This window comes from Ranitomeya imitator, chromosome 1 (assembly GCF_032444005.1).
Source record: "Ranitomeya imitator isolate aRanImi1 chromosome 1, aRanImi1.pri, whole genome shotgun sequence".
NCBI lineage: Eukaryota > Metazoa > Chordata > Amphibia > Anura > Dendrobatidae > Ranitomeya > Ranitomeya imitator.
In genome coordinates this window covers 831,528,974-831,543,483 of record NC_091282.1, presented here as the reverse complement: position 1 = coordinate 831,543,483, position 14,510 = coordinate 831,528,974, and the positions used below count along the sequence as shown (strand labels likewise).

General features: G+C 42.8%; 1 protein-coding gene across 2 annotated transcripts in view; it reads right to left on the bottom strand.

Moving 5' to 3' along the window:
• The window catches only part of DOT1L (DOT1 like histone lysine methyltransferase), a 190,943-nt gene that overhangs the window by 95,661 nt on the left and 80,772 nt on the right, over positions 1–14,510 (bottom strand). For both annotated transcript variants that reach the window (XM_069740606.1, XM_069740605.1), the window contains exons 4-6: positions 3,689–3,752; positions 1,543–1,771; positions 403–497 (exon numbers count right to left, since the gene is read on the bottom strand). In XM_069740606.1, coding sequence (XP_069596707.1) covers positions 403–497; positions 1,543–1,771; positions 3,689–3,752 — 388 coding nt within the window. The remainder of the gene's footprint in view (positions 1–402; positions 498–1,542; positions 1,772–3,688; positions 3,753–14,510) is intronic.

Genomic DNA, 14,510 nt, shown 5'->3' with positions numbered 1-14,510 from the left:
TGATGCTACCATACCCCCTCACCTTGGCAGGAGTGTCAGAGGCACAGAGGAGTGTCAGAGGCTCTAAGCCCGCAGGGCTGCCCCTTTATACCAGTCTGTCATTGCTAGTTTATTCACCGTAATTTACATTTGTATCTTGTATGTAACCCCTTCTCATGTAAACAACCATAGAGCCAACGGTGCTCTAAAAATATTATGGACAATTTGACAAATGGCGCATTTACTCAGAGTATTGGAGATTGATTACACATGTAAATGTAGCTTTACATGCAAGTCATAAGTAAACAGCAGCACATCCCTAGTGGTCCCTTGCAGGTGTGCTTCCCAAATATACCAGAATTGGGTGTACTGGTGGAGATCACGGTCATATAAGCACTTTGCTCCAGTTCAGAGAACACTTACCTCGGCATACTTGGCGGGGATGTCGGCCTTCTCCACTCCATAATGGTGTTTACAGCCTGTAGCTGCAGCCACTTGTAAAACAACCTGCCCGACACCTGAAAGGTGAAGACATACAAAGCCCAGGTTACAACAGTGCTAGTATGTTGCAATTAGGCTGAATACTCACATATTAACCCTTTCATGACCTTGAGATTTTTCGTTTTTCCGTGTTCGTTTTTCACTCCCCTCCTTCCCAGAGCCATAACTTTTTTATTTTTCCGTCAATTTGGCCATGTGAGGGCTTATTTTTTGCGGGACGAGTTGTACTTTTGAACGACATCATTGGTTTTAGCATGTCGTGTACTAGAAAACGGGAAAAAAATTCCAAGTGCGGTGAAATTGCAAAAAAAGTGCAATCTCACACTTGTTTTTTTGTTTGGCTTTTTTGCTAGGTTCACTAAATGCTAAAACTGACCTGCCATTATGATTCTCCAGGTCAGTACGAGTTCATAGACACCTAACATGACTAGGTTATTTTTTACCTAAGTGGTGAAAAAAAAATTCCAAACTTTGCTATAAAAAAAAAAAATTGCGCCATTTTCTGCAAACAGCCGATCTCCTCAGCGGCTTCCGTTCCTATAGATGGTGTGTGTGCAGGACCTTCGATGACGTCGCGGTCACGGAAGCGGCCGCGTGCAGCGCTGAGGGGCAGGAAGACTCCGGGGGCCATCGAAGGGGAGTATATCACGATTTTTTTATTTTAATTTTTTTTTTTTAAACAATTATATGGTGCCCAGTCCGTGGAGGAGAGTCTCCTCTCCTCCACCCTGGGTACCAACCACACATGATCTGCTTACTTCCCGCATGGTGGGCATAGCCCCATGCGGGAAGTAAGTAGATCAATGCATTCCTAGATCCCCGCGATTCCGCAAATTTAATGAACATGCTGCGTTTTTTTCTGGAATGCGAATCCGCTCAGGAAAAAAATGCAGCATGTGCCCAAAAAATGCGGATTGCATTCTATTAAATAGGATGCTTAATGTGAGCGTTTTTTTCACAGTTTTATAGCATTTTTATAGTGAAAAACTGCGGAAAAAAATGCGAAAAATCTGCTACGTGTGTACACAACCTTAAAGGTCATCACATGAATTAGTCACTCACCACTGCCGAGGTCCACAAACAGATCATCCTCAGTCATTTTTATTTCATCTATCATTTGGGCCACCAGGTCAAACGATGTTTCACCATACACTTCCGGGGAGAAAGGCTCATAGTTATTTAGCTTCTCTGGATCAGTTACTGAGTGGTTGTAGACTTGCTGTAAGAGATGGCGAAGCAGACCTGTGGACGGGCGAGTGTTCAACTTCATAGGCTGAGTGGTACCTTTCCACTGTCAGACAAATATAAAAAATGAGTACATTACCATTAGCTATCCGCTTTATAGAAATAAAACCCTGCAACAGCACCCTACAGAAAACAAGATGGAGAGAGGCGCTAGGTTGTTACAAGACCCTCAAGTTATAAAAAATGCATCACTAGTCCACAGCAACATCTGACAAAATTATATATGTATATACACACACACACACACACAGTTTTTCAATTTGGCTGTACAGCAGGACTTGCATGCCCCGAAGCTCCCCTCAGAACATTAATTATACCCACAAGTTCTGTCACGCTCACCAACTAGATGGATGTGCTGTCACCAACACCTAGTTCCTTCTGATACCTGGCAGAATGACAATTCAGCAGAGAGATCTGCAGCAAACTTGGCATCCACATAGACTCTTCAAAAATGAATGGGGTATTCTGGCAACCCGTTCCTACAACGTAACAATCACCATAATGGGGCACATGAATGGAGCAGCAGTGTGCTTGCTTCACTGTTGCTTCATGTATTCCCTTAGGAACTGCAAGGTGTTGTACTCTGCTTGTGAACATTAAGTTACGCCTCATTTTATCACGCAATCGAAAGACTCGATATTAATGTCATGCAGTTCAAATCACCATGCAGCTCTGGACTTTAAAAGGATCCGGTCACCAGATAAAAGGGTCCGGTCCCCAGATTAAAGGGTCCGGTCCCCAGATTAAAGGGTCCGGTCCCCAGATTAAAGGGTCCGGTCCCCAGATTAAAGGGTCCGGTCCCCAGATTAAAGGGTCCGGTCCCCAGATTAAAGGGTCCGGTCCCCAGATTAAAGGGTCCGGTCCCCAGATTAAAGGGTCCGGTCCCCAGATTAAAGGGTCCGGTCCCCAGATTAAAGGGTCCGGTCCCCAGATTAAAGGGTCCGGTCCCCAGATTAAAGGGTCCGGTCCCCAGATTAAAGGGTCCGGTCCCCAGATTAAAGGGTCCGGTCCCCAGATTAAAGGGTCCGGTCCCCAGATTAAAGGGTCCGGTCCCCAGATTAAAGGGTCCGGTCCCCAGATTAAAGGGTCCGGTCCCCAGATTAAAGGGTCCGGTCCCCAGATTAAAGGGTCCGGTCCCCAGATTAAAGGGTCCGGTCCCCAGATTAAAGGGTCCGGTCCCCAGATTAAAGGGTCCGGTCCCCAGATTAAAGGGTCCGGTCCCCAGATTAAAGGGTCCGGTCCCCAGATTAAAGGGTCCGGTCCCCAGATTAAAGGGTCCGGTCCCCAGATTAAAGGGTCCGGTCCCCAGATTAAAGGGTCCGGTCACCAGATTAAAGGGTCCGGTCACCAGATGAAAGGGTCCGGTCACCAGATGAAAGGGTCCGGTCACCAGATTAAAGGGTCCGGTCACCAGATTAAAGGGTCCGGTCACCAGATTAAAGGGTCCAGTCACCAGATTAAAGGGTCCAGTCACCAGATTAAAGGGTCCAGTCACCAGATTAAAGGGTCCAGTCACCAGATTAAAGGGTCCAGTCACCAGATTAAAGGGTCCAGTCACCAGATTAAAGGGTCCAGTCACCAGAAAAAAGGTGGCCAGTCACCAGATAAAAGGTGGCCAGTGTATGGTTTTATTTTATTTCCACTGCTCCCCACTAGCTGATGATAGAAACATGGAGTATGTCATTTTCAAAAAGGTCATCATGGATCTGCTGCATGGCTGCACTTCAAAGCAGACACTTTCCACATATGTTCCCCAGTGCCTGACAACCAGTACATACCATAACATGACATATTATTACACTGCACATATAATAGCACAAGGCAAAGCTTACACACACGCAATGATCTGGCAAGAGATAAATATAAGCAGATGCTCGTAACCAGACACCAAACCCAGGCGGTGGCGCAGGAAGCCCATGGGGACAGACAATGAATGCAATATGGACACCGTGTGCACTCTTACCAGCTGATAGATGCTGTCTATGGCTCGGTTATACTTCTCACACAGCCGCTGCATGCTCTCAAAACTGAAGCAAGAAAACAATAATTATAGTCTAGCAGTGAGGAAATATAAAGTAGCAAAATGAAACAGACGCTGCTGAAAACGCAAGATACAATGTGATAGAAGCCTTTACCTCCCGATATCACCTTTTATTGCATGGGTGTCACAAAACAGCAAAGAGAAATAAAGGGCACTCTGTACTTCAGAGGAAAAAAAAAAAACAAAAACCACACTAATGGCTGGGGTCTGCTAAAAGGCTGAACAATGGAGTACAAACAGGGGTGCTCTGCTTGTTTCATTCCCTCAGATTCATCATTGCCACTGCCAGAGGTGACCTAATAAAAGTATTATGTATACCCGAGTGTGGTGAGAAACAAGAGAATACGATGCAAAACAGGTGCCATTGTTAAAATGCCATGGAATGGTGGCTTACATGCAAGGCATTTCAGAGGGGATCGCTTGCAAAGATTGAAATTATCCTTTAACCCCTTAAGCCCCGAGGGTGGTTTGCACGTTAATGACCGGGCCAATTTTTACAATTCTGAACACTGTCCCTTTCTGAGGTTATAACTCTGGAACGCTTCAACGGATCTTGGCGATTCTGACATTGTTTTCTCGTGACATATTGTACTTCATGTTAGTGGTAAAATTTATTTGATATTACCTGCGTTTATTTGAAAAAAAAAAACAGAAAATTGGCGAAAATTTTGAGAATTTCGCAATTTTCCAACTTTGAATTTTTATGCCCTTAAATCACAGAGATATGTCATACAAAATACTTAATAAGTAACATTTCCCACATGTCTACTTTACATCAGCACAATTTTGGAACCAAAATTTTTTGTTTGTTAGAGAGTTATAAGGGTTAAAAGTTGACCAGCAATTTCTCATTTTTACAACACCATTTTTTTTTAGGGACCACATCTCATTTGAAGTCATTTTGAGGGGTCTATATGATAGAAAATACCCAAGTGTGACACCATTCTAAAAACTGCACCCCTCAAGGTGCTCAAAACCACATTCAAGAAGTTTATTAACCCTTCAGGTGTTTCACAGGAATTTTTGGAATGTTTAAATAAAAATGAACATTTAACTTTTTTTCACAAAAAATTTATTTCAGTTCCAATTTGTTTTATTTTACCAAGGGTAACAGGAGAAAATGGACCCCGAAAGTTGTTGTACAATTTGTGCTGAGCACGTTGATACCTCATATGTGGGTGTAAACCACTGTTTGGGCGCATGGTAGAGCTCGGAAGGAAAGGAGCGCCATTTGACTTTTCAATGCAAAATTGATTGGAATTGAGATGGGACGCCATGTTGCGTTTGGAGAGCCCCTGATATGCCTAAACATTAAAACCACCCACAAGTGACACCATTTTGGAAAGCAGACCCTCTAAGGAACTTATCTAGATGTATTTTGAGAGCTTTGAACCCCCAAGTGTTTCACTACAGTTTATAACGCAGAGCCGTGAAAATAAAAATTCTTTTTTTTTTTTCACAAAAATGATTTTTTAGTCCCCAGTTTTGTATTTTCACAAGGGTAACAGGATAAATTGGACCACAAAAGTTGTTGTCCAATTTGTCCTGAGTATGCTGATACCCCATATGTGGGGGGGAACCACTGTTTGGGCGCATGGCAGAGCTCGGAAGGGAAGGGGCGCCATTTGGAATACAGACTTAGATGGATTGGTCTGCAGGCGTCACGTTGCATTTGCAGAGCCCCTGATGTACCCAAACAGTACAAACCCCCCACAAGTGACCCCATATTGGAAACTAGCCCTCCCAAGGAACTTATCTAGATGTGTTGTGAGAACTTTGAACCCCCAAGTCTTTCACTGCAGTTTACAACGCAGAGCCGTGAAAATAAAAAAATCTTATTTTTCCCACGAAAATGATTTTTAGCCCCCCAAATTTTTATTTTCCCAAGCATAACAAGAGAACTTGGACCCCAAAAGTTGTTGTCCAATTTGTCCCGAGTACGCTGATACCCCATATGTTGGGGTAAACCCCTGTTTGGGCGCACCGGAGAGCTCGGAAGGGAAGGAGCACTGTTTTACTTTTTCAACGCAGAATTGGCTGGAATTGAGATCGGACGCCATGTCACGTTTGGAGAGCCCCTGATGTGCCTGAACAGTGGAAACTCCCCAATTCTACCTGAAACCCTAATCCCAACGGTAACCCTAACCACACCCCTAACCCTGACACACCCCTAATTCTAATCCCAACCGTAAATGTAATCCAAACCCTAACTTTAGCCCCAACCCTAACCCTAACTTTAGCCCCAACCCTAACCCTAACTTTAGCCCCAACCCTAGCCCTAACCTAACCCTAGCCCTAACCCTAGCCCCAACCCCAACGGGAAAATGGAAATAAATACTTTTTTAAATTTTATTATTTTTCCCTAACTAAGGGGGTGATGAAGGGGGGTTTGATTTACTTTTATAGCGGGTTTTTATGATTGGCAGCTGTCACACACTAAGAGACGCTTTTTTATAGCAAAAAAGTTTTTGCGTCTCCATATTTTGAGACCTATAATTTTTCCATATTTTGGTCCACAGAGTCATCTGAGGTCTTGTTTTTTTGCGGGACGAGTTGACGTTTTTATTGGTAACATTTTTGGACACGTGACAGTTTTTGATCACTTTTTATTCCGATTTTTGTGAGGAAGAATGACCAAAAACCAGCTATTCATGAATTTCTTTTGGGGGAGGCGTTTATACGGTTCCGCGTTTGGTAAAATTGATAAAGCAGTTTTATTCGTCGGGTCAGTACGTTTACAGCGATACCTCATTTATATCATTTTTTTATGTTTTGGCGCTTTTATACGATAAAAACTATTTTATAGAAAAAATAATTATTTTGGCATCGCTTTATTCTGAGGACTATAACTTTTTTATTTTTTTGCTTATGATGCTTTGTTGCAGCTCGTTTTTTGCGGGACAAGATGACGTTTTCAGCGGTACCATGGTTATTTATATCCGTCTTTTTGATCGTGTGTTATTCCACTTTTTGGTTTGGCGGCATGATAGTAAAGCGTTGTTTTTTGGCTCGCTTTTTTTTTTTTTTTTTCTTACGGTGTTCACTGAAGGGGTTAACTAGTGGGACAGTTTTATAGGTTGGGTCGTTACGGATGCGGCGATACTAAATATGTGTACTTTTATTGTTTTTTTGTTTTTCTTTTTTAAGATAAAGAAATGTATTTATGGGAATAATATTTTTTTTTATTTATTTATTTAGTAATTTTTTTTTTTTTACACATGTAGAATTTTTTTTTTTTGTTACTTTTTTTACTTTGTCCCGGGGGAATATACATTACAGATCGCCGATCTTACAGTTTGCATAGCACTGTGTAAGATCGGCGATCTCACATCGCTGCAGGCTTACCAGCACCTGCAGTCGACTCAGAAGTACTCCCTGCAGGACCCGGATGCAGCCCCGCAGCCATTTTGGATCCGGGGACTGCAGGGAGAAGACGCTCGGTACAAGGTGAGCACATCACCTTGTACCGATCGTCTCAGGGAAGCACGCAGGGAGCCCCCTCCCTGCGCGATGCTTCCCTGTACCGCCGGCACATCGCGATCATGTTTGATCGTGGTGTGCCGGGGGTTAATGTGCCGGGAGCGGTCCGTGACCGCTCCTGGCACATAGTGCCGGATGTCAGCTGCGATAGTCAGCTGACACCCGGCCGCGATCGGCCGCGCTCCCCCCGAGAGCGCGGCCGATCGCTATGACGTACTATCCCGTCGGTGGGAATTAAGGCCCACCCCACCTCGACGGGATAGTACGTCATATGGGATTAAGGGGTTAAAGAAGGCCTTTCACAACATTTTTCATGTTGAACTGAACACACGATGTAAGGATCTGTGCAAACGTGTTATTTGTCATGTTTCTCCTGAGCAGTTGTCACAAAACCTGCAGGATTTCCCAGTCCCAGCAAAGAAAATGAGAGTCCTTAACCCCTTCATGACCCGGGGTATTTTTATTTTTGGGTTTTTGTTTTTGGCTCCCCTTGTTTCCAGAGCCATAACTTTTATTTTTCCATGTGAGGGCTTTTTTTGGGGGGGACGGGTTGTACTTTTGAACGACACCCTTTTTTTGGCATGCCGTGTACTAGAAAACGGGAAAAAAAATTCCAAGTGCGGTGAAATTGCAAAAAAAGTGGAATCCCACACTTGTTTTTTGTTTGGCTTTTTTTACTAGGTTCACTAAATGCTAAAACTGACCTGCCATTATGATTCTCCAGGTCATTACGAGTTCATATCATTTCAAAAACCTGACCGGCACATCCAAACATAGACTAAGTGTGAACAGGTGCTGAATCTAGAGTCGCCAACTCGTATATAGTTAAGTAAATAAGGCAGCACACTGCAGCGCTGAAACATGCAAACTTGAAACACGAAATTTGAACTGCATTACTGCACTAGAAATATGAAAAATGAGAGCGTTTTATGTGTACCTGGTAGCCCCTTTACGGCATCTCTCTTATACCAGGTCCTACACTTGCCTTACCTCGCTGAGAATAAACGTCTCCATCTGAAGAGGTTTCACATGTACCCATGTACGTTTATTCTCAGCGAGGTTAGGCAAGTGTAGGACCTGGTATAAGAGAGATGCCGTAAAGGGGCTACCAGGTACACATAAAATTGGCCATTTTTATGCGCTAAACGCTCTCATTTTTCATATTTCTAGTGCAGTAATGCAGTTCAAATTTCGTGTTTCAAGTTTGCATGTTTCAGCGCTGCAGTGTGCTGCCTTATTTACTTAATTACGAGTTCATAGACACCAAACATGTTTAGGTTCTTTTTTATCTAAGTGGTGAAAAAAAATTCCAAACTTTGCTAAGAAAAAAAAATAAATAAAAAAGTGTGTAATTTTCCGATACCTGTAGCATCTCCATTTTTCGGAATCTAGGGTCGGGTGAGGGCTTATTTTTTGCGTGCCAAGTTGACAATTTTAATGGATACCATTTTGGTGCACAAACGTACTTTTGATCATCATTTTAAAGCAATGCCGTGGCGACCAAAAAAAACATAATTCTGGAGTTTTGACTTTTTTAGCGATCAGGTTAATTTTTTTATTGATAGGTCAGGCGATTCTGAATGCGGCAATACCAAATATGTGCACGTTTGATATTTTTTTTTATTGTTTATTTTGAATGGGGCGAAAGGGGGGTTATTTAAACTAACTTTAATATTTTTTTTTTTCATATTTTTAAAAACTTTTTTTTTTTTTTACTTTTGCCATCCTTTAATAGCCATGGGAGGCTAGAAGCTGGCACAACTTGATTGCCTCTGCTACATAGAAGCGATGCTCAGATCGCCTCAATGTAGTAGAAATACAGCACTGCTATGAGCACGAACCACAGGGTGGCGCTCCTAGCAATCCAGCATCAACACCCATAGAGGTTTCAAGGAGACCCTGGTTGTCATGCCGATGACCCCCGATCACGTGAATGGGCGTTATACTCACCTAACTTTTTTAAATAAAAAAGGAAAAGTGTGTTTGTTTTTTTTATTTCAAATAAAGGACTTTATTCTGGCTGTGTCTTTATTTACCATACTACTATAGGATTAGTAATGGATAGGTGTCTTATAGAGGCTTCTCCATAACTAAGCCATGAGCTTGATGTCAGCTGACAATACAAAGGTGACATCAACCCCACAAATATGAAAACCACTTGCTAGGGGGGACCCCAAGCAGTTTTATTTAAATAATTAAAAAGGTCAGCGTGGGAACCCCTCTATTCTTAATAGCCAACCTTGCTGACGTTGACCGCTGAGAGTTGCAGCCTGCAGCTGTCAGTTTTGCCTGGCTGGTTATTAAAAAGAAAAGTGAACACAGTTTTTTTTTCAAATGTATTTACAGCGCAGGCGATGAATACTCCCATTAGCCACCGCCTGCTCTCTCTGTTATCAGTTGAATACAACTCAACATTCTCCCCTGTTAGCACTGATCGCAGCTCAAGCAGGGGAGAATGATGAGCGCTGTCTTCAGCACCCAGCGCCGGGGAACAGCGCTAAGGCTATGTGCACACATTCAGGATTCTTTGCAGAAATTTCCTGAACAAAACTGGACTTTTTCTGCAAGAAATCCACTCGTGTTTTTTTATGTGGATTTTTCCAAAGCTTTCTACTACTATATGATATAGTGGCAAATCCGGAGATTTTCCACAAAATTAATGAACATGCTGCGTTTTTTCCCGCGATGCATTTTTTTTGCGGAAAAAAAACGCAACATGTGCACAAAAATTGCGGATTGCATTCTAATAATATGATGCTTAATGTAAGCCAAACAAAACGTGAAAAATCCTGAATGTGTGCACATAGCCTAACAGTACACCACTGATTTCCAGGCGCTAGTACCTGTAGTACTGATGCGGGCACACTGTTGCCATACGTATGCAACATAAATTAAAACACACGTACACACTGACATATCTCCGGGACTGTTTTTTCCAGTACAGAAACATGAGGACGTGAGAAAGAGCCCGTAGTGGTATTAGATCAATAATAAGCCATATTCAGTATCTGCTGACCGGAATACGGATTTTCCATGACAATGAATAAATATTCTGGTTCAGAAAGGTGAACGACATCTAGAAGGTTTTTTCAAATTTCATTTATAAGGTATATTTGAAAATTGATTAACTCCTTTACCCCAAGGGTGGTTTGCACGTTAATGACCGGGCCAATTTTTACAATTCTGACCACTGTCCCTTTATGAGGTTATAACTCTAGAACGCTTCAACGGATCCCAGTGATTCTGACATTGTTTTCTCGTGACATATTGTACTTTATGACAGTGGTAAAATTTATTTTGAAAATAAAAACGGAAATTTGGCGAAAATTTTGCAATTTTCCAACTTTGAATTTTCATGCCCATAAAATCACACAGATGTGTCACACAAAATAATTAATAAGTAACATTTCCCACATGCCTACTTTACATCAGCACAATATTGGAACCTTTTTTTTTTTTTGTTAGGGAGTTAAGGGTTAAAAGGTGACCAGCGATTTTTCATTTTTACAACACCATTTATTGTTATTTTTTTTAGGGACCGCATCACATTTGAAGTCACTTTGAGGGGTCTATATGATAGAAGCTGTCGGTGCTGCAGCTTCTACACACTAACCTTAGAGACTTCCTGGCACGCACTGCGCATGACAGGAAGTCTCTCAGCTCTGGTAACCTGGATGTCATCATGACTACATCGTATTACCATGGGAGCGATACCGTGGGGTCCCCGATCCAAAGACAGAGGGGCTCCGGAACACTACGTTCATGTTAGTGGGGTTAACACTCAGTGCCAGGTGTCAGCTGTGACAATCAGCTGACATCCGGCCGCGATCAGCCGCGCCCCCCCATGGAGCGCGGATGACCGCATTGGACATACTATTCCGTCTATGGGGATTAAGTCCCAGGTCACATGGATGAAATAGTACGTCTGATGGCAGAAAGGGGTTAAAATCGCTTGATCTTCATTATTAGACAAAAATTAAAAAGACACTTACGCTTTAACCCCTTTCTGACATTAGACGTACTATCCCGTCGAGGTGGGGTGGGCCCCTATGACCACCGACGGGATAGTACGTCATAAGCGATCGGCAGCGTTCACGGGGGGAGCGCCGCCGATCGCGGCCGGGTGTCAGCTGCCTATCGCAGCTGACATCCGGCACTATGTGCCAGGAGCGGTCACAGACCGCCCCTGGCACATTAACCCCCGGCACACCGCGATCAAAGATTATCGCGATGTGCCGGCGGTATAGGGAAGCATCGCGCAGGGAGGGGGCTCCCTGTGGGCTTCCCTGAGCCCCCCGCAGCAACGCGATGTGATCGCGTTGCTGCGAGGGTCTTACCTCCCTCCCTGCCTGCTCCAGCCCCGGATCCAAGATGGCCGCGGATCCGGGTCCTGCAGGGAGGGAGGTGGCTTCACAGAGCCTGCTCAGAGCAGGCACTGAAGCCTGCAGTGCTGCATGTCGGATCAGTGATCTGACAGAGTGCTGTGCAAACTGTCAGATCATCGATCTGTGATGTCCCCCCTGGGACAAAATAAAAAATGTTTAAAAAAAAATGTTACAAATGTGTAAAAAAAAAAAAAAAAAAATATTCCTAAATAATGAAAAAAAAATAAAATATAATATTATTCCCATAAATACATTTCTTCATCTAAATAAAAAAAAAAAACCAATAAAAGTACACATATTTAGTATCGCCGCGTCCGTAACGACCCGACCTATAAAACTGGCCCACTAGTTAACCCCTTCAGTAAACACAGTAAGAAAAAAAAAAAAACGAGGCAAAAGACAACGCTTTATTATCATACCACCGAACATAAAGTGGAAGAACACGCGATCAAAAAGGCAGATATAAATAACCATGGTACCGCTGAAAACGTCATCTTGTCCCGCAAAAAACGAGCCGCCATACAGCATCATCAGCAAAAAAATAAAAAAGTTATAGTCCTGAGAATAAAACGATGCAAAAATAATTATTTTTTCTGTAAAATAGTTTTTATCGTATAAAAGCGCCAAAACATAAAAAAAATTATATAAATGAGGTGTCTCTAATCGTACTGACCCGAAGAACCAAAAGAAATTCATGAATAGCTGGTTTTCGGTCATTCTTCCTCACAAAAATCGGAATAAAAAGCGATCAAAAAATGTCACGTGCCCGAAAATGTTACCAATAAAAACGTCAACTCGTCCCACAAAAAACAAGACCTCACATGACTCTGTGGACCAAAATATGGAAAAATTATAGCTCTCAAAATGTGGTAACGCAAAAAATATTTTTTGCAATAAAAAGCGTCTTTCAGTGTGTGACGGCTGCCAATCATAAAAATCCGCTAAAAAAAAACCACTATAAGGCTATGTGCACAAGTAGGAAATGTGGTGCAGAATTTTCTGCACTAAATCTGCATCTGCAGATTTGGTGCAGTTTCTGTGCAGTTTCTGTGCAGTACAATGTAAATCAATGTGAAAAAAAAGCTGTGCACATGGTGCAGAAAAATCTGCGCAGAAACGCTGCAGAACTGCACAAAAGAAGGGACGTGCACTTCTTTGAAATCTGCAGCGTTTTTGCGCAGATTTTTCTGCACCATGTGCACAGCTTTTTTTTTTTCACATTGATTTACATTGTACTGTAAATCACAGTGCAGTTCTGCAGCGTTTCTGCAGCAGAAAAATCTGCTGCAGTTCTGCACCAGTTCTGCACCAATTCTGCACTAAATCTGCATCGTGTGCACATACCCTAAAAGTAAATCAAACCCCCCTTCATCACCCTCTTAGTTAGGGAAAAATTAAAAAAATGTATTTATTTCCATTTTCCCATTAGGGCTAGGGTTAGGGCTAGGGTTAGGGTTAGGGCTAGGGTTAGGGCTAGGGTTAGGGCTAGGGTTGGGGCTAGGGTTAGGGCTAGGGTTGGGGCTACAGTTAGGGTTGGGGCTAAAGTTAGGGTTAGGGTTTAGATTACATTTACAGTTGGGAATAGGGTTGGGATTAGGGTTAGGGGTGTGTCAGGGTTAGAGGTGTGGTTAGGGTTACCATTGGAATTAAGGTTAGGGGTGTGTTTAGATTAGGGTTTCAGTTATAATTGGGGGGTTTCCACTGTTTAGGCACATCAGGGGCTCTCCAAACACGACATGGCGTCCGATCTCAATTCCAGCCAATTCTGCGTTGAAAAAGTAAAACAGTGCTCCTTCCCTTCCGAGCTCTCCCGTGTGCCCAAACAGGGGTTTACCCCAACATATGGGGTATCAGCGTACTCAGGACAAATAGGACAACAACTTTTGGGGTCCAATTTCTCCTCTTACCCTCGGGAAAATACAAAACTGGGGGCTAAAAAATAATTTTGGGGGGAAAGATTTTTTTTTTTATTTTCAAGGCTCTGCGTTACAAACTGTAGTGAAGCACTTGGGGGTTCAAAGCTCTAACAACACATCTAGATGAGTTCCTTAGGGTATCTAGTTTCCAAAATGGTGTCACTTGTGGGGGGTTTCTACTGTTTAGGTACATTAGGGGCTCTGCAAACGCAATGTGAAACCTGCAGACCATTCCATCTAAGTCTGCATTCCAAATGGAGCTCCTTCCCTTCCGAGCCCTCCCATGCGCCCAAACAGTGGTTCCCCCCCCCACTTATGGGGTATCAGCGCACTCAGGACAAATTGGATAACAAATTTTGGGGTCCAATTTCTCCTGTTAACCTTGGGAAAATACAAAACTGGGGGCTAAAAAATAATTTTTGTGGGACAAAATTTTTGTTTTATTTTTACGTCTCTGCATTATAAACTTCTGTGAAGCCCTTGGTGGGTCAAAGCGCTCACCACAAATCTAGATAAGTTCCTTAGGGGGTCTACTTTCCAAAATGGTGTCACTTGTGGGGGGTTTCAATGTTTAGGCACATCAGTGGCTCTCCAAACGCAACATGGCGTCCCATCTCAATTCTTGTCAATTTTGCATGGAAAAGTCAAACGGCGCTCCTTCCCTTCCGAGCTCTCCCATGCGCCTAAACAGTGGTTTACCCCCACATATGGGGTATCAGCGTACTCAGGACAAATTGTACAACAACTTTTGGGGTCCATTTTCTCCTGTTACCCTTTGTAAAATAAAACAAATTGGAGCTGAAGTAAATTTTGTGAAAAAAAGTTAAATGTTCATTTTTATTTAAACATTCCAAAAATTCCTGTGAAACACCTGAAGGGTTAATAAACTTCTTGAATATGGTTTTGAGCACCATGAGGGGTGCAGTTTTTAGAATGGTGTCACACTTGGCTATTTTCTATCAT